General features: G+C 40.3%; 1 protein-coding gene across 1 annotated transcript in view; it reads right to left on the minus strand.

Moving 5' to 3' along the window:
• LOC109913292 (anosmin-1) overlaps positions 1 to 25,490 on the minus strand; it is a 215,278-nt gene that overhangs the window by 160,419 nt on the left and 29,369 nt on the right. Inside the window, exon 2 of the mRNA XM_048598054.1 lies at positions 21,949 to 21,996. Coding sequence (XP_048454011.1) covers positions 21,949 to 21,996 — 48 coding nt within the window. The remainder of the gene's footprint in view (positions 1 to 21,948; positions 21,997 to 25,490) is intronic.

A 25,490-nucleotide genomic window follows, 5' to 3' on the forward strand; every position in this document is an offset into this window, starting at 1 on the left:
CCAATGTGGTATACTGCATCCGCTGTACCCGGTGTGGCTTCCTCTACTTCGGGGAAACCAAGCGGAGGCTTGGGGACCACTTTGCAGAACACCTACGCTCGGTTCGCAATAAACAACTGCACCTCGCAGTCGCGAACCATTTCAACTCCCCCTCCCATTCCTCAGACGACATGTCCATCCTGGGCCTCCTGCAGTGCCACAACGATGCCACCCAAAGGTTGTAGGAACAACAACTCATATTCCGCTTGGGAACTCTGCAGCCCAATGGTATCAATGTGGATTTCACAAGCTTCAAAATCTCCCCTCCCCCTACCGCATCCCAAAATCAGTCCAGCTCGTCCCCGCCTCCCTAACCTGTTCTTCCTCCCACCTATCCCCTACTCCCACCTCAAGCCGCATCCCCATCTCCTACCGACTAACCTCATCCCGCCCCCTTGACCTGTCCGTCCTCCCCGGACTGACCTATCCCCTCCCTAACTCCCCACCTACACTCACCTTTACTGGCCCCATCCCCGCCTCTTCGACCTGTTTGTTTCCTCTCCACCTATCCTCTCCTCTATCCCTCTTCTATCCGCCTCCCACTCTCTCCCTATTTATTTCAGAACCCCCTCCCCTCCCCCTTTTCTGATGAAGGGTCTAGGCCCGAAACGTCAGCCTTTCTGCTCCTATGATGCTGCCTGGCCTGCTGTGTTCATCCAGCCCTGCACCTTGTTGTCTCGGATTCTCTAGCATCTGCAGTTCCTACTATCTCTAAAACAAATGTGTTGTTCATTTATCTAAAGGAGTAATTGTTTCACTAAGAATATGCCTAGAAATCTTTATACATAAACTCTTATTTATTCATGGAAGGTGGGCCTCATTGACTAGGCTAACATTTATTGTCCATTCCTAATTGCCGAGAGGGCAGTTAGGAATCAGCCATATCACTGTGAGTCTGGAGTCATGTGTAGGCCAGACCAGATAAGGACAACAGATTTCCTTCTTTAAGTGACATTAGTGAACTAGCTGGATTTTTATAAAATCTGATGGCGGTTGCCATTAGACTGTCCTTTTTTTTTAATTAAATTTCAGATTGTTTACTTTAATTCAGACCTCGCCACTGGGGAGGTAACGGCCTAGTGGTAATTTCCTTAAATTATTAACCCAGGGTTCAGATAATGTTCTGGAGACCTGGGTTTGAAACCCTGATGGTGGAATTTTAATTCAGTAAATATCTGGAATTAAGAGTCCAATGATGACCGTTATCTATTGCCAGTAAAACGCATCTGGTTCGCTAGTGTCCTTTGCAGGCAACTGGAGACAGGCAATAAATGCTGGCAAAACCACATCCCACAAATAATGGCAGCAGACCACTTCAAACAGCCCTTACCCAGTACCATGGTGTGGTAGAGGTGACAAACACCAACTGGGGAAGAGATATGCTAGACTCGGAACGTTAACTATGCTTCTCTTGCCACAGATGCTGCTAGACCTCCCGGTTTCGGTAGTGTTTTCTGGCTTATGGCATATTACTAGCATCTTATATATATATTATACACATAAACGATCGAGATCATGGCGTGCGAGGGATAGTTCCAAAGTTTACAGATGAATGAAAACTTGAAAGTAACTTGTGAGAAAGACAGTGCAGATCTTCAAAAGGGCAAGGTCAAGTTGGGCGAGTGGGTGGACAGGTGGCAGATGACGTTCAGCACAGACAGTATGAAAGACCATGAACAGGGTATGTAAAATAAGGGGTATAATTCTAAGGAGATGTGGGAGCGGAGACACCCAGGTGAACACATGCACAGATCATTGAAGGCCAGGACAAGTGGACAGAACAATTAATTAAACACACAATATCTTCGGCTTTATTGTTAGTGGCACAGAGTACAAGAGCAAGGAGGTGGTTGAATTGAGGCATTCAAGAAGGCATTGGATGATTATTTGGATGAAAATAACATACAAGAGTATGGGAAAAAAAAGTAGGAGCTTGGCACTGGGTAATGATGCTCATTCAACGAGCTGGTGATGGCACAATAGACTGAATGGCCTCCTTCTGAAATGCAACAGTTCTGTGATTCTGAGATTGATGCTGAGTACTTTATTAGATCTTTGGAAGGAGTATTGTATAAAGTTCAGGAGTTATGCTATAGGAAGGACGTGAGCAGTGGCGAGGTTTCAAAGAATGGTTCTAGGAATGAGAAACTTCGGGTATGAGGATTTATTTTCCTTGGAGAGATGGAAGCTGAGAGGAGATGTGATAAAAGTTTTCAAAATCATGAGGGAGCTGAATACTGTAGGTAGGGAGATCCCTCGCAGAAAACAATCAAGAATGAGAGGGCACGAGAGGGAATGAGATTTAAAGTGATTTGCAAATGAAGCAAATGTGACGTGAGAGAAAAATGTTTTTCACATAACAAGTGGTTTGGGTTTGGAATGCACTACCTGGAAGTGTGTCAGAGGCAGGCTCAACAGAAGCATTCCAGACAGTGTTGGATGATTAGCTAAATAGAAACAATGTGAAAGAGTACAGGGACAAAGCAGAAGAATGGCACTAAGTAATGATGCTCATTTGGAGTGTCAGGGCAGACATGACGGGCCAAATGGCCACCTTCTGTGCTGTAACACTTGTGTGATTCTGTGATTTTCTTTGGTTGCTTAAGGAACATTTTTAATTATAATCAATCTATTGGTCCTATTGACTTTTGGGTGTTTAAACAAATAAAATGAAAAGCCACTGTGCATTATATGTAATAGGTGCTAAATGACACAAATACCAGAATGGCCCAGGAACTTCTCTCAGACGTAACCATTACTATATGAGGGCACGGCTAGGAAGAATACTTGTCTACTCTCCATTCACAGGAATTAATAGCAAAAGGTAAACAAGGCAAAATCTCATTGCAGCAAAGTTGCATTTGACATTCCAGTCTCCTCCATCCAGTAGATGCTATGCGCACTCTTTACCATTCAAATTTTATAGCGTATAATGACCAATAGTCCATTTATAATGGTAATTGGAACTGTGGAATAGACAATGGAACTCAGCAAAGTATGATTTCCTGGTTTTATGTAACGTATACTTTATCAAATTAATTTAAGGAAGATCTCATGCTGAAGGTAATTTGGAAACAACAATATAAATAACTTTTGAATTAGATCTGTTCTGTCCCTCCCATCATATTTCAGCTCCCTGTACTTCGTAATAGTCAATTGTCCCATGCTGACTGCCATCTGCTCCATGTATGACAGCGTCATCAGCGAAACAACAAAATCAATTGTTGGCTGGATACCAACAGAGAACATCAAAGATTTAATGACCGTACTGTTGAGCACCAAGGAGATGAACATTCAGTCTGTGTTTATATTGCTGTGAAATAGTTGTGCTAAAAAAGATTTGTTTTGTCTTAAGCTTTTTTTTAATGTAAATATGGTTGTGAAAATGGTGAGGCCAATCAAGAAAATTCAGACACCTATCCTTAACTTGAACCAATGGAAAAACTTGCTACAAAGCTCTAATGTTTTTTTTAAATTATTCTATTCAAAAGTGTTATTCTTTAGAGCTGGAGGGACTTAAACCCAGGCCTTCCAACACAGAAGCAGGGACACTAACACTGCACCATAAAAGCTCTTAAGATATTTTCTAATCAACCTGTTCAGAGATGTTATGACACAACTCTGGAGCAGGTGGGATTTGAACCAGGTCATCTGGCTCAGAGGTGGGGACGCTATCACACACCACAAGAGCCTCCTATAAATCTTGAAAGAAAAATGGATTCAATTGGATTTGAGGGGGAAGCAATAGCCTGGTGGTACTATCACTGGACTATTAATACAGAGACCCAGATAATGTTCCAGAGACCTGGGTTCGAATCCCAGAAACCACAGCAGATGGTGGAATTTGAATTCAATGAATATCTGGAATTAAGAGTCTAATGATGACTATGAATCCATTGTCAATTGTTGGAAAAGTCCATCTGGTTCACTAATGTCTTTAGGGAAGAAAACTGGCATCCTTACCTGGTCTGGCCTACATGTGACTCCAGTCAATGTGGTTGACTCTTAATTGCCCTGGGCAATAAATGCTGCCTAGCCAGCAACACCCTCATCCCGTGAATGAATACAAAAAAATTTAATCCGCTATGGTGGAGTATGTTATGAAGGCACTGCAATTTTTATCATTAGGTAATGGATGTAGGAACGTAATGCAAGGAGCAGGAGTACCCTCTTCAGCCTTTTGAGTCTGCACCATCATTAAATAATATCATGGCCACCTTACCAGAAATATGTGTGAACACAGCTCTATGATTAAGGATGATTGCAGCTACATAGAACTTTAGTTAGGCACATTTTGGAACACTGTATACAATTCTGATCACCACACTACTAGTAGGATGTGAAGGCTATGAAGAGGGTATAGAAACTTTTTACCAGGATATTGCCTGACTTGGAGGATATTAGCTATGAGGACAGATTGGACAAACTTGGTTTGTTTTCACTTGAACACCGAAGGATGAGGGGTGACCTGACAGATGTTCAGAGTCTTTTCCCAGGATAGAAATGTCAGTTATTAGGAGACATATGTTTAAGGTAAAAGGGGCTAAGTTTAAAGGAGATGTCAGAAGCAAGTTTTTACACAGAGGTTGGTAAGTGCCTGAAGTGCGCTGCCAGAGTAAGTGATGGAGACAGATACAATCACAATGCTTAAGAGGCACCTTCACAGATATATAAATAGACAGGGAATAAAGGGATATGGACCGTGTAGAGGCAATTGGCTTTTAGCTTAGAAAGGCATCATGTGTCACCGCTGATGGGCTGAAGGGCCTGTTCCTGAGCTGTACTTTTTTTTTGTTCTTTATCAGTTATTTACATGCAAATTGTTTTGTACACCATTTATACATTACTTTTTAAAAGTTTTTGCTTTCTAAAAAATATTAAATACGTGCCAAAGAACAAAATAGGCTTTGAATGCTCCTATTGACATTCCATGTATTTTCTTTAACCACAGCTTTTCCTCTAGATCTGAAGTTTGGGGGACCATCTTAATTACTAACCTTTCACAGGTATTTTTCGATCACACTCAAGTGTAAAGAAAATGAAACTGAAAAACATCAAAGGACCCCTGTCCTTTAGATGTATTCCTATAGTGTGAAAGCTGAAATGCTGATTTTTGTGGATTCACAAAGTAGCAGATAGTAACAGGAAAGCTTCTCGAATATAATTGACACGAGCTGTCTATATGCAATTAATGACATAGACAAATTATGTATTAGCCCAAAACTAGTGTATTTTGCTTTAATTTATTGCTTTGTCTGTAAGAGTCAGGTATAATAACTGAATATGAGACCAAAGGTATATTAACAGTATATACCTTTATACAGTTGATTAGAATGAGAGTATTGGTTTTCGAGCAATGCACTGAGGTACTGCATACTGCACAGATTATAGACTCTGAAGATATTCCCATAATAGTACTGAAGACTTCTACTCCAGAACTTGCCATGCCCCTAGCCAAACTGTTCCAGTACATCTACAACACTGGTATTCATCCTCCAATGTAGAAAATTGTCCAGGTATGTCCTGTGCACAAAAAGCAGAACAAATTCTACCCAGCCAACCCATGATCATCATTAAAGTGACAGTCATCATCAATTAGCTGCTCACGAATCCTCAGTTTGTAAATGGGGCTGCTCAGTGATGATTATACAATATTCAGCACCATTTGTGACTTCAGCATCCAAAACAGCCTATGTCCAAATGCAGTAAGTCCTAGACAATACCCAAGATTGGGCTGACAAGGGGCAAGTAACATTTGCACTATAAAAGTGACCATCTCCAACAAGAAAGAATCTAACCATCGCCCTTGACATTCAATAGCAATACTATCACTGAATTCCCCCACCATCAATGTCCTAGGGTTACAATTGGCCAGAAACTGAAATGGACCAGCCATATAAATACAGTGGCTACAAGAGCAGTTAGAGATTAGAAATCCTGCAGAAAGTAACACCACTGACAAATTTATTAGAATTCTTGGAGGAGCTAACAAGCAGGATAGATAAAGAAGAACCAGTAAATGTAATTTAATACGTCAGGAAGTTCAACTAGAAAGAAACATCTTTTATTGTTGAACACCAAAATAGAGTCATCACTCATGGTGTACAAAGGCTAGTCCCAGCCTGGGACAAACAGTTCTGCAGACCCATCCCTGTGCCTGCTTTAGATATTTTCTAATCAACCTGCTCAGAGATATCATTACACACCTCTGGAGTATACAGGACTTGAACCTGAGCCTCTTGGCCTAGAGGTTAGGACTCTATCACTGTGCCACCAGAGCCTTTCTGGGCCTGCATTTCTTGTGTTTTCGTTTATCCAGAAATGCTATCACACACAACCTTTTTTTTTTGCCTACCACCAAATCACCATGACATTCTTTTTCCTATAAACCACCACCCAGTAAATCACCTGTGTAGCCAATTGGATGTTTATATGCAAAGCCCATTATGGGCATTGCAAGCCACCGACAATGAGAAGAGGGGGTAGGGAGAGCAGAAAGTGGTTAAATGAAAATTGAATTGGAGGGGAAAATAAAGCACTGTATCCCCTGCAATGCCCAACTCCAAGGGCATCCAGCATTGACATAACCATGGAAGAGGGGCAGATGTGATTGGGCCTGCTTTATGTGTGTTTAATCAGCCTGCTCAGGGATGTTATTGCACACCTCTGAAGCAGGTGGGACTTGAACCCATGCCTCCTAGCTCTGAGATAGGGACACTATGCCACTGTGCCACAAGAGCCCTCCTGGGCCTGCTTTATCTTTTTGTTTCACTTTTGAAGTGTTATCACACACAACTGAACAACTTTCTTACCACCAATAACCATAACTTTTTTTTTTGGTTCTTAACTATCAACCACCACCATTACTCACCCGTGCAGCCAATTAGAAGTTTACATGCAAAGCCCATTATGGGCAACGTGAACCATCAAAAGTGAGGGGCAGGTAGGGGAAGCAGGAAGGGGCTATATCAAAATGGAGTTGGGGGGGGGAATAAAGCACTGTTTCCCCCGCAATGCCCACCTCTCTGTACAGGCATCAAGAGTATTGATGTACACTGCATGCCCCGTCTCCAAGGTCACCCAGGCACAAAATAACTGCAGAAGAGGAGCAGATAGACGGCAGATATGTTTATTTTATTTGCTTATTTTAAATCAACCTGTTCAGGGATGTTATGGCACACCTCTGGGGCAGGCAGAATTTGAGCCCAGGTCTCCTAGCTCAAAAGGTAGAGATACTACCCCTGTGCCACAATAGCCCTCCAGGGCCTGCTTTATAAGAAGTGCACATGGGGTTAGGTGCGGTAGAATAGCATGCAAAGAGGACTGGCAAACTAATAAAAGGCAGAGAGTTGAGACAAGGGAGGTTGTGTTCAGGATGCCAACGTGTAACCTGTGGTATGCCACAAGGATCGGTGTGGTAATATTATTCACAATACATGTAAAAGACTTGGATGAGGGAAGCAAATGTACTGTTATCAATTAAAAATAACTGGGAGAGCAGGTGGTGAGGACAACACAGTGTCTACAGACAGATATAAACAGTTGAAGCAAATGGGCAAAAATTTGGCATCTAGCATAGAATGTGGGAAAATACAAGGTTATGCACATTGGCAGGGAGAATAGAGAAGCTATTCTTCTTGCACATCCATCTTGCCAAGACTCCTACAAATCTTATATGTTATAAGATCATCCTTCATTCTCCTAAACTCCAATCGGTAAGGCCAAATGTACTCAACCTCTGCTCATAAGGAATTCTCTCCCTACTCCAGATCAACCTAATGAGCTTTTTTCTGGACTGCTTCCAATGTCGACATTTTATTCGTTAGACAAGGGACCCAAAACTGTTCACTGTATTCTAAGTACACTGTAAAAACAGTCTTATATAGTTTTAACACAACGTCACTATTTTTATACTCCATTCCATTTGAAATAAATGCAAACCTTCTACTTGCTTTCCCTAATACCTAGTGAACTTGTAAGATACCTTCTTGTGATTCATGGATGAAGACTCCCAATTCCCTCAGTTCTGTAGCCTTCTGCAGTCTTTCTTCCTTTAAACAATATTCAGCTGCTCTATTCTTCCTGTCAAAGTACATAATCTCACATTTCCCCACATTATATTCCATCTGCCAAGATTTTGCCCATAAACTCTCTATGACTTCTTATGCCATCCTCATCACTTGCCTTGCAACTTATTTGTGTGTCATCCACAAATTTGGCTCTAGTACCTTAGCTTACCTCATCCAAGTCATTCAAATATATTGTGAATAATTGTGACCCCAGCCTTGATGGTGGTGACACTTCACTGATGCTTTGGTGTTTGTACAGTTATTGGTAAAAGAAAAAGAAACTGTATCAATTAAAATCTTTTTCTGAGGTCTGTAATGAAATTTTTTCAAGCTTTTTCTCTAGTGCAATATAGTTCAAGCTTTTTTGCTTAATAAATTGTTTTTTCTTTGTGCTAAATGTACACTGGCAGACTCTAGTTCAGCAACTGAATACTACATTTGAAAAAAAAAGTTAGGGTCTACCATACCAAATCCTAATCCGAGGTCTGATTCGTCGAGTATTAACATCAGCAGGGCTCATGAGCAACAATCAGCTTTCCAAAATGCATAATTCACAGAAATTGCTGGAATGTTGTGAGTATAACAACTGTTACAAGCAATGGCTTTTTTCTATCTGTCCTTGTTGGAGTAAATTGTAGTGAAGATGGAAATTGGTGGAGACGTGTGAGATCTTGTTAACTGGTAAACCTGAAATGTTTCAAAAGAATAACCTCCATAATAGCATTGATGGTGAACTGCTTTTGTCATGCATTTGGAATAGTAATTTCCAGATTTGTGGTCCATGATTCTTTACATTGCAATGCTTCCAGCCTTGACTAGTTTTCCTGGGAAAAGTCAAATGAAGACATCCCATTTTCTAATTCCAAATATGGAGGGTAAAATAAAATAGTTGAGGCAACTGAACCCCACCAGCTAAAAGGCTGGAGAAAGGGAAGACAACTGACTAAACATTTGACCAGGAAGACAGTAGAAGTTGCTTTAAAGCATATGATTTCAAAATAATTCTATATGAGAATGATACAAACTCTTCAAATCGGAGGATATTCAACAGATTTCATCGCAATGACTGTCCAGGGGCAAAATGTACATAAGGTTTAGAGTCAGCAAATTTTGATCCCAAGATTCACCTTTAATTTAAAGTTGGCTCCACTTTAAGAATAATGTACAGGATAAAGAAATTACATACATATTTCTTTTTTTAAGAAATATTCCCTTGCGACTTTGAAGAAGTGGGAGTGAAAACATCTACAATAGGAATCATTATTCCATATAATGACAAGAAGCTGCCGTGGTTATAATAACACAGATTAGAATTAGAATTAGAATTAAACTCTTATTGTCAAATGCATTCAAGTTTAGGAATATATGAGTACAATGAAAAGTGTACAGAGGTTCCCGTGCCATCTTGGTTACAAAACCAGAATTTTAAACAAACAACAGCAGAAATAAAGAAAACCAAAAGGTACGAAAAACTTATAGATTATTTTACTGACACTGCCACGAGTACCGAATGCCAGGAGGATGTCCTTGCTGCCAGCACATATCTTTTATTGATAAATTCAGAAATAAAACATTTTTCCAATGACTATCTGAGTTTAAATAAAAATGTTTTGCATAATCTACACTGAAAATGATAAACAAATGATTCTTTGTTACACATAAGTCTACATCGACAAAATCATTTACAAAATGAATTTATGTGGTAGCCTGGTGCTGTTCCTAAAATTGTCTTCATTCATCTTCCATTTTAAGACTATTCTAAATTATTTGGTAACAGCATGCTTAACATTACAGTAAGAAATATTTCCTTCAGCCAACAGATACAGGCAGAGGGATTGTGCACTACAAACTCCCATTGCAGCATGAATTATTTTTGCACTTGACAGTGATGGAAAGCCAGATATTCACCTCTGCCCTTGAAATAACAGACAGATCTGGATGGCAATTTGCCTATTTGTTCCTCTAAGCAGGCAGCAGTCTTTCAGAATCCACCCTTTATTGGATTAACACTTGACACACTTTCAAAGCTACAACTGATAGACAAGATTGGCAGTGTTTCTGTTTGTCTTCGTTGCAAGCTCATCGGAAACAGACTTCACAAACAATAAATATCCTTTTACAAAACATTTTTAGTCCCTTGCACATATTTTCTCATTGCAACAGGGGTGATAACTGTTAAACCATGAAGCATTTGAGATACATATAGAGCAAAGTGACAGTCAGCTGGATGGTAAAATGAGTATGTGACTGTTCGTTGGTGTCCAATTGATGCCAAAGTCTTGATAATAGATAAGGAGAAATTGTCAATGCCTCAGTGCTGCAATTCATGGGGGTTGATTTAGCTCAGTTGGTTGGACAGTTGATTTGCAAAGAAGTGTGATGCCAACAGTGTCTCTTCAATCCCTACATTGGCTGAGGTTACCATAATGGGATCTCCTTCTCAACCTCTCTTCCCTCACCTGAGGTATGATGGTCCTCGGGTGAAACCACCACCAGTCATCTCTCTCTCTCTAATGAGAGAACAGTCCTATGGTCTGGTAAGACTATAGCGACTTGACTTGACTGCATTACATATCATTGCTACCAGTACCTTCCATCTAAGATAGATAATAGATAGTCAGAAAAAAGATCCATTTTAGATGGGTGTCTTCATTTTACATACCTTTGCTGGTGGCTGAAGAGACAAGTTCTGCCCCAAGTGCTATGAATGGCAGCTTCCGACTGTGTTATTGGATTGTTGCTTTGAGCACTAGTGCCACTATAGCCACTGACTGTCACTGGCCTGACCACAGATGTTGCAGTTTGCCTATGTCATCAACTAGTGACTCCCAGACTTGGTAGCCAATATTCAAGGTTTTCAAGGTTGAGTTCTGAGGAAGGGTCATCGGACCCGAAACGTTAACTCTGTTTTCTCCTCCACAGATGCTGCCAGACCTGCTGAGCTTTTCCAGCAACTTTGTTTTTGTTCAAGGTTTTCAAGTCTCATTTGTAGCCATCCTTAAAGTAGATCTTTGGGCAGGGACCATTGTCCATTCTGCAGACATGCCCAAACCAGCAAAGGTATTGCTGTTTGAGTACTGTTACGAAACTTGGAAGTTCTGTCTTTAAGAGGACAGACACGTTTGTAATTTTGTCTTGCCAGGGTATGCCCGTAACGTGTTGTGGACAGTTAAGACGGAAGCTGTTGAGCTTCTTTTTTTTATAGCTCCAAGTCACTTATATTTCACAGCTGTACAACAAGGTGTTAAGAACGTGGGCCTCATAAACCATCAGTTTGGTCCTAAGGGTCAGTTTTATGTTATTCCATGTGCTTTTCACAATTAGGCCAAAGGCGATGGCTGCTTTCCTCATATGCGTATCAGGTTTTACATCAAGGGACAGATAATCTGCCCCTTCCTGCCATCTGTTACTATTATACAAAGTACCTATGTTTGGAAAAGACATGATGGGGCTACCCAGTGTTATTGCAATAGTGACTGTTGAGGGAGGTCTTTCTGCTCATCAGCTGCCATTCAGTGTGAGAATATTCAGAAACATTCCTCACCCTCATCAAATACACTTAAAGCATAGCCAATCACAGTGACTGAATTTTGGAAAATTTCATGATTTGTGAATGGAGCTTTTACACTTAAATTTGATGGCCATTTTCAGCTAAAGGGGCTATGGTGCAGCAGTATCACTTAGCAGAGGGTCAATATCATGGTTCTTCGTCCACAGAACAGACACCAAATCCCAGGTATGCAGGTTTAAAGCTAATAAAAGCAGTCAGGCTGGGGAAATTAGGAGTAGGTACTGTCTAAATACGTGGTTAGCTTAACATCTAAAAGGATGAAAACATATAAGTCTCAAAACCATAAACCATTGTATTGCCAAGTAAACTGTAGTGTGTAACTCTATTGCAGAAAAGTACAAAAACAAGCAAATTGTTATTCACAATGAATTACGAGAGGGTATAAATTACAGATCAATCTAACATGCATAACAATGTCAAAATATGTGATGTCAATTGATACTGATGTCAAAACTTTTTAGATTCTGGAAGAATCCCAGAAGACTAGAAAATTACACAACTATTCAAGAAAGGAGAAAGGCAGAATACAGAAAGTAAAAGCCACTTAGACTAACATCTGTCAGAGAGAAACTGCTAAAATCATTATTAAACCGGATATAGGAGGACACTTAGAAAAGCATCATCAGATCAGGCAGAGTCTACATGATTTTGTGAAAGGGAAATCATGTTTAATTAGGCTTTTGAGGAAGTAACAAACAACATAAATAAACTATGAACGTTATGCACTTGAATTTCCAAAATGCATTTGATAAGGTATCATATCAAAAGTTATTACACAAAATAAGAGCTTATGGTGTAAGGGATAATGTATTGCCATTGACAAAATGATTGGCTAGCTAACATAAGCAAATAGTTGGGATAACTGGATGTTTTTTGGATTGTCATTCTTTAACTAGTAGAGTGTCTGGGGTTCAGTTGTGGGGCTTCAACAATTTACAATATATAGTGATGATTTCAATGTGGTGATCAAATGTATCAAAATTTAATTTACCAACAATACCAAGATAGGTAAGAAAGTAAATTGACAAGAGGAGGTAGAGGGTCTGCAAAGGGACACAGATATGTTAAGTAAGTAGGCAAAAATTTGGTAGATGGAGTAATAATATGAGACATTATGAACTTGTCCACTTTGGCAGGAAAAACAGAAAAGCACTATGATATTTAAATTGGGAGAGACTGCAGAACTCGGAGGCACAGAGGGATCTGAGAGTCCTGTTACAAAAATGACAAAATGTTACTTTGCAAGTGATCAGTTCAGCAAACTGGTGTTTATTATAAGAAAATGGAACATAAGACCATGGAAATGTTATTCCAGTTGTACAGGGCATCGGTGAGACCACATCTTTGCAGGTACTGCAAGTGATCAGTGCGAGAAACTGGTGTTTATTGTAAGAAAATGGAATGTAAGACAATGAAGATGTTATTCCAGTTGTACGGGGCATTGGCGAGACCACATCCGGAGTGTGGTGTACAATTGTGGTTTCTTATTTGAAGATGGGTGTAATTGTGTTAACATTCACCCAACTCATTCTTGGGATAAAGAGTGTGTCTTATGAAGATGGGTTAAACAGGTTTGGCCTTTGCCCATTAAGTGTTTAGAAGAATACAAGATGATCTCATTGAAACGTAATTCCTGAGTGGACTTTACAATGTGCAATCTAAAAGGATATTCCCTTTGATAAAAGAGAATAGAACCAGGGGACATGATTTATGAATAGGAGGACTCACTTTTGAGGAGGAGATGAGGGGTATTTTTTTCTTTTAAAGGGTCATGATTCCATGCCACTCTTTTTCCCTGAAAAGAGTTGAAGCCTGGTCATTAAACTTATTCAAGGCTGAGTTAGATAGATTTTTGATAGTCAAGAGAATTCAAGGTTATGGGGGCAGATAGGTAAGTGAAGTTGAGACCACAATCAGATGAACCGTGATATTAATGAACGGCGGGGCAGGTTCAAAAGGCCTACTCCCACTCCTAAGTTCCCATTTATTTTCCAAAAGGAAATACCAGAGTACATGTACAAAATTATATCACTGTATCTGGTTATACATTGTGGTTTAAACTAACTAGAAGGCTGTAACATTTCAGGATATTCTCATGAGGTACTTAATGGAAGATACTTTTCTGTGGAAAATAACCATAATCACAAGATTCAGTCAAACAGTGCTCATTCTTCATTCCAACTAACTGCCTGCACTCACATTAAGTTATCAATTGCGCAGTTCCATATAAACATAATCAACACTCCCTGTCTGCAAACAAGGAGTTAAAGCAACATCTACCTTTGTCCTTAAGTAAAACAATAAAAGCAACAAAAATACAATGAAAAAGGGCAAATATTGAAAATACAGAACATATCCTATTTGCAACTATTAACAAAATAATACTGGAGACATCACAATGCATTTTCAGCCCTGTAGATTACATATTAAATGATTTGCTGAATTCTTCATCAATGCAACTTTGAATCTGATACTACCCAAGTGCTTCCCAGATGCTGAGACAGGTAACATTCAACAAGTTTTTGACGACTGATATTACAGATACTTTGCTTTTCATCTGTTATTGTACATCAACGTGAAGCGTAGTACTTCAAAGATACCAGAAAATTCAACACAGCAATAGATTGGTAGTCAAGAGAAAATAGGTTACTTTAAGAAATTAGAACATTTTGAAGAAATAAAAGAGTAGGGTATTTGTTTCTTCTGCTCTATGCATCCAATTACACTTAGATGCCAAGTTACTTACCATATTTAAATTTAACTCCACATTTCTTATAACGTCAAACCCCACGCCACATTAAACCAAGTACTTCAATTTACAGTGGAATTACTCAGGTAATCACAATTATATCTGTTTCTCCCACCTTATCAAAATTGAAGTGTGTACAACAACAATATGAATTTATATGGTACCTTTTGGGAATAAACATCCCAAGATATTGCTTAGGAACATTATTAAAAATAATACTGAGACACAAAAGGAAATGATGAATAGGTTGGTCAAAGATGTAAACATTAAGGAGGAAATTGAGACAGAGAAGTAGAAGGTGGCTATTCCAGAACTTGGGTTCATGACAACTAAAGGCATAGCCACCAGTTGGGGATACTCAGTAGGCCAGAATTAGAAAAATGCAGATATCTCAGAATGTTGTGGAACTGGAGGAGTTTACAGGGATTGGAAGAGGAGAGGTCATAAGATTTGATGTATTGACAATAATTTGTAAAAGGTAATTTAAGAATGGGTCATAAAATTCTGCTTCACCAATATCAGTACACCTGGTCCTGTTTGTAGCCAAAGACAGAGCAATTATGAGATAAATGTTAGCATCTGTCATAATCCATCTCATTAATTCTCTACAACTGATGTTTCTGAGCTTACGAGTTCTGTTTCTCATTTTTGGTTCAAAGCTTATTTGATGGATCACAGAAAGAATAAAGATACATGGATCATTTCCGATCAAAAACAACTCAAAATGTCATGCACTATTCATTATGACAGACACCTTCCTCAACTAGAATTTCATACCTGAAATCTTCCATTCCTATTTAACAGGCAAGCTGCATCCATTGCAAAACGTGAAAGTAATGTTGCCAACACCAATACAAATATATTGTATAATAAAGGTATTGCATCGCAACACAATGCTTTGTGACAAAAACTTATATTTACAAAGCACTGTTAACATTATAACATGGCCCAAGGCACTTCACAGAAGCAGATTATTATCTGATGGATATAAATTGAGAAAGGGGTGTGTGCAATGAGACCTGGATGTCCTCATACGCCAGCTGCTGAAGGTAAGCATGGAGGCGCAGCAGGCAGTGAAGAAGGGAAATGGTACATTGGGCTTCACTGTGAGAGTATTTGCTAAAACTCGTTTCCACAGCCATATCAGTTCTGAGGAAGGGTTACCGGACCCAAAACATTAACTCTGTTTTTTCCTTCACAGATGCTGCCAGACCTGCTGAGCTTTTCCAGCTGCAGTAGTTAGCTGCTGTTTTTGCTGCTGTAGTTAATCTTCTCAGAGGATGCAGACAGGTCAAGAAGATTGAGAGGGGCCAGTTTACCTTTTTCAAAAGTCACATAGGATATCATTTGTGATTTTGATAGGATCCATTGAAAAGTTGTAGTGGGATGGAAAATTAATTGGAGGGAATTAAACTTAGAACTCAAGGAAAAATGAGTAAGGATTTGTAAGGCAGCTTGTTGAAGAATTTTGAAAAGGAAAGGGAGGTTGGAGACAGGACTATAGTTTAGGAGGATGCTGGCTTTTCTCAGAACAAGAGCAATATCTGCAGATTTAAAGGTGAATGGAACAACACCTGAAGAGAACCATTATAAAAAATAGCTAATCTGGGGACCAGGAAGCATGATCTTAGAAGTCAAAAGTTTGGCGGTATGTAGAAGACAGGAGGTGGGTCCTGTTGACAAGTTTAGCTCAGCAAGGGAACACAAAGGAATTATAGAAAATAAACTGGATAAGAGTGCAAGTGCAGGGCAATGGCATGTGGAGTTGTTGAGGAGATTTTGCCATAATACTATAAGACTTGGCCGAGGCTGCTCCACCATTCAATGAGATCATGCCTGATCTGATTACCCTCAACTTCCCCATAACACTCAACTGACCCACAATGCACTTATGGAGGGATTTCCAGCATTTTGACCCAGCGACATTGAAGAAATGATGATATATTTCCAAGGGAGGATGCTGAGTGGCTTGGAGGGGAACTTTCAGCTGCTGATGTTCCCTTGTATCTGCTGCCCTTGACTTTCTTGATGGCAGTGATTGTGGGTTTGGAAGCTGCTGTCTAAGGATCTTTGGAGAATTTCTGTAGTGCATCTTATAGATAGTACACGTTGCTGCTACTGAGCATCAGAGGTGGGGAGAGTGGATGTTTGTGGATGTGGTATCAATCAAGGGGGCTACTTTGTCCTGGATGGTGTCAAGCTTTATTCAGGCAAATATTCCATCACACTCTTGCCTTGTGCATTGTAGATGGTGGACAAATTTCAGGAATCAGGAGGTAAGTTACTTACTGCAGGATTTTTGCCTCTGACCTGCTCTCATAACAACTGCATTTATATGATGAGTCCAGTTTAGTTTCTGATCAATAATAATCCCTAGATTGTTGATAATGGGTAATTCAGTGATACAACACCATTGAATTTCAAAGAGCAGTAGTTAGATTATCTCTCATTAGAGATGGTCATTGCTTGACATTTCTGTGGTACAAATGTTACTTGTCACTGGTCAGCCTGGGCTCGGATATAGTCCAGGTTTTGTTACATATGGATATGGTCTGCTTCAGTATCTGAATGAATGGTGCTGAACATTGTGCAAACATCAGCAAACATCCCCACTTCTGACTTTATGAGAGAAGGAAGGTCATTGATGAAGCAGCTGAAAATGGTTGGGTCTAGGACCCTGAGGAACTCCTGCAGGGATGTCCTGGAACTGAGATGACTGATCTCCAATGACCACAATCATCTTCCTATGTATCAGGTATGATGCAAACCAGTGAAGAGTCTGCCCCCTGATTCGCACAGATTCCAGTTTTGGTGGGCTCCCTGATGCCATGCTCAGTCAAATGCCACCTCGATATCAAGGGTTGTCACTCTCACCTCACCTCCGGAATTCAGTTCCTCTGTCCATGTTTGAATCAAGGCTGTAATGAGTTCAGCGGCTGAGTGGCCCTTGCCTGCTTCATCAATAATCTACAACTTAATTTACACTAATTCCAACAGATAAGAGCTGGGCACAGTGATCATCATTAACTGTAAACTTGTTGGTGCTTGACTGGCAAAACAGTTCACTTGTGTTCAGGGAGGCAAATGTTTGTTTCATTTCTGTCCACTTTTGGTGTTTGTAAATAAAAGTCAAATTTTTCCAAGGCAACTAAAGGCTTCCCTATTGGTGATGATGCCACATTGAACAATGAGATGTGGGGCTATAATGAAAATTGAGGAAAGAGTACCAGTAGCAGAGTGTGATGTAAGATGGCATGGTGGTTAAATTGAGGCAAGCCGTTACGTCCTGGTGCTCCAACAGCAATAGGTGTTTGAGTGTGCAGTTCTATGCCAGGAAGTGTCAGTTGTGCCACCTCTGTGCAATGAGAAGCATTGGTTTGCGGTAGCCATGCCAATACATTGATGGTGAAGGACAACTCCAGACTGTCAACATTTGACCAGATGCACAGCTATATTTCCAAGGTAGCACCCACAACATGGGTGCAGTATGTCCCAGGATATCCCAGCAGTGGCGAGTACTTCCAGGACACAATCAGGCTGGCACTGGATGAGGGGGCTCCCAAGCAGAACGGTTAATGAGACAAGCTTGGGTAATAGCATGAGAAAACTTGTGAGGCCTCACAGACAGAAATCCTCTGTGAAACTCAACAAAAATGGCACTGTGCCAAGATAGGGTGAGGTTCAGTGCAGAGTATTTTTTGTGAGTCAACCTGTTGCTTTTGAACCCATGGTACTCGATGACATTAGGTGCTGGGAATGGGGAAGGTATTGAGGGAAGTGATTGGTGCAATATAATTTGTCTGAAATTCAATTTAATTTAAATCAGTAAGGGTCATGATGTCACAGACATAGATTAGAATAGAGATAGTAGGACCGAAACGTCAGCCTTCCTGCTCCCATGATGCTGCTTGGCCTGCTGTGTTCATCCAGCTCTACGCCTTGTTATCTTAGATTAGAATAGGCCCAGTTTTTGGTAATAAATAACTATGGAGAGACAGGTGCATGGTAACTAACCAATAAAGGAATTTATTTTCCCCTGCAAGCTCCCAAGCGAACAATGGATACTGAGCACATAAAAATACTGTGTAAAATAAATTGTGTATATGAATGAATTGCAAGCTATTTCTACATAAACAACTAGTAATTATTCTCTTGTGTGATCATCATTGTACGTCGCAAATGATAGAGTGAAAATTTTTGCAGTAATGATTCTTACAATAAAGTTGTCATGAATTCAAGGCAGGATTCCCAACCCCTCCCCAAGCAATTTCATGACATGATTATTGCTGAAAAAGTGCTATCCTGCAGAAGCTTTTCATCTTGCACTCGTCAGGACAGCAGAAGAATGCCAAAATACCAAGGGAACAACAATTTATTCTGCATGAGATACAGGGTGTTAAATGGTTATCAAATGGACTCCAAGGAGTTGCCACACAGAATTCACCAAAGAACAGTGTTCCCTACTTTATTATTTGATTGAAAATACTCAATGCCTAGGCAATTTGTTTTTGCTGCAATGAATGATTGTAATTTCATGAGGAGGAATTTTAACCCCTAACATGCATAGTGATGAACAAAAACAAATGATGGAGGTCAATTATCTCAGTCAAAGGATAGCACTGCAGTTCCTCAGTGTAGATTTTTTTTAAGTACATTGTACAGGGATGTTATGACATACCTCTGGAGCAAGTGAGGCTTGAAACCACACCTTCAGGCTTAAAGGTAGGGACACTACCACTGCACCACATGACCCTAGATGCTCACAGTTGTGTCTTAGTGTCGATCAGCTTCAGCTACTTCATCAATGACCTGCCCTCCATCATAAGGTCAGATGTGGGGACGCCAGTTGATGATTGCACAATGTTAAGCACCATTCGCAAATCCTGAGATTCTGCAGCTGTCCTTGTCCAAATGCTGCAAGACCTGGCCAACATTCAGGTTTGGGCAACATTTACTCCACTGAACTGTCAGGCCATTTCCAATAAAAAGAGGATCTAAACATCATCCTTTAACATTGAATGGCATCACCTTCACTGAATCCCCCACTAACAAAAAACGTTACCTTGACCAGAAACTGAACTGGGCTAGTGGTAAAAATATGTGACAACAGGAGTAGGTACAGAAGCTAGGAATCCTGTACTGCCTAACTCATCTCCTGACTCCTCAAAGCATGTCCACTATCTACATGGTACAACTCAAGAGTGTGATGGAATACTCCCCACTGGCCTGGATGAGTTCAACTCCAACAACACTCAAAAAACTCACTACCATTCAGAACAAAGCAGCCCAGTTGACTGGCATTCTGTTCACCCCACTCACAACATTCACTGCCTTCACTATTGAGGCTCAGTGGCAGCTATGTGCACTACGTATAAGATGCACTGCAGTAAATTATCCAGGATCCTTTGACAGCACCTTCCAAACCTGGGAACTAATCTGCCTAGAAGGATAAAGGCAGAAGATGCATGGGAATACCTCCAAGCCATACATCATCCTGACTTGAAAATATGTTTCAATTTCTTCACTTTTGCTGGGTCAAACCCCTGGAATTCCCCTCCAAACAGCGCTATTGGTGTCCCTATACCCCTTGGACTGCAGCAGTTCAACAAGCAGCTCATCATCACCTTCTCCAGGGCAATTAAGGATGGGTAATAAATGCTGGCTCTGCCAGCAACATCCACATCCCATGAGCAATTTCTTTTTAAAAGTGTTGATACAAAAACAGGATAACATTTGCCGATAACTGACAGATATTTATTATAAATAATATCAGGTTAACTGGAAGAGATTTCAATCCCATTTCCTATGATTAAATAATGAGAGGGCAATTGGTGAAGTTTGAAAATCACTTACCCTAAATACCATAAAATTATTTGAAGTTCATCTTCACCATTTTTGAGATACATAAACTTCTATTATATCATAGTAGTCTGATGTATTCATTATTTTACAGCTACTCATTTGTGAACTACTATTTGTGAACTACTATACTACAGGCTCGAGGGGCCAAATGGCCTACTCCTGCTCCTTGTTCTTATGACAAAGGAAAAAAATGCATTTATCAGAGATATAATCCAGACATGTGTGGCAGAAAGGCGAATTGGATCATGCATTAAATATGAATTGAAGTCCAGTGAGAGAGCTCTTCAAAGTACTACTACTTGCATCAAATGATTGAATCTCACCTCTTTCAGTTGCTATCACTGATGTGCTGTGCTAGACAACTGATATGTAGACAAAGAAGCTGACAGCTTGCCTTCACTCATTCTTCACAGCCTTGAGTGAAATAATCTTCTGGAGCTACAGAAGGGTGATCCTTCCATTATTTCTGTATGAAAGGAACAACCCAAGCCTGCAGTTTCTAGTGTTATTCTGACCTTGGATGATGCCAGCACATTGTCCTCTCTCTACAGGAGTCTTGAACACAGTCTGACCAGGAAGATATGGGCTTTGTTACTGTGTGATCTATTGGGGTCAAAGAGTCAGCAAGAAGCAGGACAAAAGGTGGTGTACACTTTACCAAGGAAACAGAGACAAATAGTAGCTGATGTAGGTCTCTGATGCTCGTCAAATGAATTTAAATCATTTGCTTGAGACACATTTGCTTTTCATTTGTTCTTAGCCCCCTCAAAAATCTCCCAAATCTAGAAATATATTTAATTGATAATTATACTTGTATATATATTACAGATTAAGAAATTCCAAAAGGATAAAGTTAAGCAAGTATCTTTTTTCCTCTACAAAGAAAATCTGATCCTTTGACATTAAGAGACAACAATGTGCAGGGCTGGATGAACACAGCAGGCCAAGCAGCATCATAGTTTGGGCCTAGACCCTTTTCTGATGAAGGGTCTAGGCCTGAAACGTCAGCCTTTCTGCTCCTATGATGCTGCTTGGCCTGCTGTGTTCATCTAGCCCTGAACCTTGTTGTCTCGGATTCTCCAGCATCTGCAGTTCCTACTATCTTTGACATTAAGGTTAGTTCTTCCCCCATGGCTGAGATTGTAAATGAACGGTCCATCATGGAAGGTCCCATATTCAATCCCCAGACTACACAGAGATAGGTTAATCAGTTTGACTGGTAATGGAGGAGTTGCCATCAGTTTCTGCAACCCTACTACTTCAGGCAGAGACAAAATCAGCAGTGGTTTTCACTCATGAATGGAAGTTGATAACCCCTCCTGGGGAAAAAACACTATGGGCACTGAGTGAAATCAAGAATAAACTTGGCTGCAAATTCCCACCATAGTCAAATAACCTGCCAGCATTTGTGCAGTACAGGCTCAAAGAGGAAGAATGACTGGGTGCTGGATAGCTGTGAGGGCCTGTGAAATCTCAGCGCGTGCAAGTATATTTTTGAAAGAGAACTGTGGTACAGCCAGTTTAGTTTGAATTAAAACCATGTCACTTGTAATACAAGTAAAATTGCATGTTATACTACCTTTGGTATTAACTTTGCAAAGTTTCATATGGTCAGTAATTACAAGCTAGATCTCATCCCTTGTTTGGTGTGCACTCACCTTTGAGCATTGCTTGTGATTTTGACACCAGTTCAGAGATCCATTATTCTGCAAAAAAAAGGGGAAAGCTATTAATATAAGAACAGAATTTTTATATTTTGAATCATTTACATATCCCGCAGTTAGCTTTTATTTAAACTAGTCTCCATAGTAAAATAAAAATATTCCTTTTAGCTTCGGATAGTCAGAACTGCCGATGCTAGAGTCAGAGATAACACAGTGTGGAGCTGCAGACCAGGCAGCATCAGAGGAGCAGGAAAGCTGACGTTTCAGGTCAGGGTCTTCCAGCTCTACACTGTGTTATTCCCTTTAGCTTTGTTTTTCAAAGGTTTCTGTAACACTTCTGCGTGCTCGTGGTGACCTATTGGTATTGTCTGAACATGTTGCAAAAAATTATTCACAATGCAGTGTAAATGCCTGCCTGCAATTATTCCTAACCACCATTGTGACCATGTATCAAGAATAATTAGATGGGCAGGGCACATCATTTTGCAACTTGATGACCTCCCAATTGCCCTATTATGTGATTCCAGGAGTGAAGAAGTGAGATGTTGTACAAGATCATTCTATACAGGTGTGTGTCTGGTGCAAATTTTCAACAGACATTTGTCCACATCACTCATTCAATTAAGACGATCAGCAAAGTTCCAGGTTTCAATTCATTAGATGGAATTTAATGTTTCTGCCCCCGGCAACATATTAGGAGGTGTTGGGATCATTTAGCCATTAGGACAATGGGGACTCTGCTGCATTCCCACTTCAGTTCAATAAAATCTGGGACACGGGGATGACCTTCCCCCATCTGGTTGCTAATTCAAGCCCTTAAGTGTGTCAGCAATTAATGGCTGGGCAAAGTGTTGCCAGGCGGGTAGCCAGAAAAGCAAAGCCCTTTTTGGGTTTGCTTATAGACTTGCGGCGGGTCCCATGTTCAAAGAAACTCTGTGGTTAATCAAGAGACTTGGCATCGGGAGATGGAGAGTCCTACAAAGAGCCATATTCTGCCCTTATCTCCAATTACCACTGGCCCTCCTCCAAACCTAGATTGAGGCCCCATTTTTGTTACACTTACTAAGCTGTAGTCTAGGTCCCCCAGTTACAGCAACTGCTCCCCGTGGTGTCTAGGATGAAAATGCAGTCTCAACCAATGTACCTTTTAACTTGTCATACCAATGTAACCTACACCATAAGGCACTGACGGAGGGCAGCTATCTTGACACCAGTTTCATTAAAGTCACAATACAGACGAAAATGTTATTATTAGAGCCTGAAATATGGTGTCAGGAGTGAAGCTGAGATTGAGTGTTGAAGAGCTGTTTAAAAAAGAAATACAGCTACTGACAGACAGTCACAGGTACAAGCCACTGAAAAGAATGTGAGAAAGAACAAAGAAATGGGTCACAGCTGAAATACTGGGTGAGGCACAATAGCTGCAATTTTTCCTCTCCCAGCTCCAGTCAAAATGAAAGAAGATATGAAGCAGAGCTAGTAATTTTTCTGCACATAATGGCAGAATTATGAAATTGTGACAGATCTGCTTAACAAGCCAGAGCAGCTACACATAGCTGCACTCTTATCACTGCTGAGAAGAGATTGTTTCAAAGTGTACATCACTCTAAGTCTTTCCAAAGAACAGAAACAAAACTGCAGAAACTTTGAAGGCATGATTTGAACCCCACCTGAATATAATTTATGAATGTTATGTGTTCAGTATTTGGGCTAAAATTAAAAGGTGTCCATTGATCAAAATGTGACCTCATTAATTTAGCTCACAGAAACCTCTGAATCTTTGTAATGAAAATATGACCAAATTAAGAAACAGGACTGTATTAGGCATAAGCAATCCTGCATGAAAGCATATCTACTGAGAGAAAATTACCTTCAGGAAAGTCATCATGTGCAGAAACACGGAGGTAGTGAATCAGCTAGAGCATATCCATGATAGAACAGATTGTGATTTCAACTGACAGGACTAATGAACAACTAATTCATGAGAACAGTCACTTATAAATTGTATATCTTCAGTAATTCAAAATCTGCAAGAGGATACATGCAATTTCTTTTAGTTTTTTTGCACAAAAAGGGAATGTTGGGATAGAAATGCAATCTGTGTCAATATGCCTCCCGGTGTGCCACAACTATGTGATCGTTAGCTCAGTTAGTTGGATAGCTGGTTTGCGATGCACAGTGATGTCAGCAGTATGGGTTTGATTACTGCCCTGGTTGAGGTTACTATGAAGGGCCTAACCTTTACCCTCCGCTGAGGTGTGGTGACCCTCATGTTAAACCACCAATTGTCTCTCTGGTGAGAGAGCAGCCCCAATGATCTGGTAAGACTATGCTGACTTCACATTTTACGATAAGGTACTGACTTGGGGCTGCTATCTTGCAGCCTGTTTCAGTAAAGTCATACTACTGTTGAGTTAAGAGCTCAAAATAAGTGGCACCGATCGGCAAAGGGGAGCTGCTGACCTCTGATTGGGACTTCCGCCCCGGATTCGTAGATCCCAGAGATAGCTTGTGCAGATCTTTTAAGTGCCTGATGGGCAATTGATTCTAATTAACCACTTTCCAATACAGGCCACATGGGTCTCCCACTGGTTCTTCATCTGATGAGCAAGATACCCTACACAAACATTAAATTCCACCTACACGTGCTCAGCAGAAGTGCAAGGGGAAGTGGGACACTATAAGTAGCCACAACATTCCTACACTAGGCAAGAAGAAATCAAATCAGCAAGTGCTGAAAGAGAAGTAGCATCAAACAGGTAAAGGCAAAATTAGGTTTGGCTATAAACAATCTCACAACATTCACCAGGGAGGAGGAAAAGATTACCGCTTCTGATTGCTACTCAGTGATTTCTGACAGAATGTGAACACACACAGATGCCAGATTACAACAGGATTGGGCTTGACTGTGATATCTGCCAGGAACAACTAGTTTATCAATGTGCACTGTTCCAGTCTCAATAATAGGTAGATCCCAGAGAGCTGATCATACACTGATAATCAGAGATAAGTGAGCACCTTCAGGGAGAGGCCAATTAAAATAGAGCTTTAGAAAAGACGACAGCAAGTGCATTACTCTCTATTGCATTCCTCACTCTGAGGTAACATTGTAGTTTACAGTCTCTCCTTTTTAAAATGCAGCACAACTAATTGCTTTCCAGTTTAGAATCGTTATATAACAAAAATGTATGAGCAGTTCTTTCAAATGCATCATTATGAGGATAGATCAGCACCACTTTACTTGGCAGTGAAACAGACAAAGTCAAAACATCAACAGCTCTGATACAGCATGACCGTAACTGCCTTCCTGAAAGACATTTTAACAATATCTCACTCTCAAAGACATAAACCTATCAATCATTAAGGCCGGTGTGCACAGCTTCTCATAGAATACTTTGCATTATTTTCCCACATATAATTTCTCCACAGAGCATTTAATGATAATTACATCATAATTTTATGACAAAATTGGTGTCTCGGTGTGACAGACATTTCACTTCTATAGCTCCCCACCCACTAAGGTTTATACGGCAGGA

Source organism: Rhincodon typus, chromosome 6 (assembly GCF_021869965.1).
Source record: "Rhincodon typus isolate 14 chromosome 6, sRhiTyp1.1, whole genome shotgun sequence".
Lineage (NCBI taxonomy): Eukaryota > Metazoa > Chordata > Chondrichthyes > Orectolobiformes > Rhincodontidae > Rhincodon > Rhincodon typus.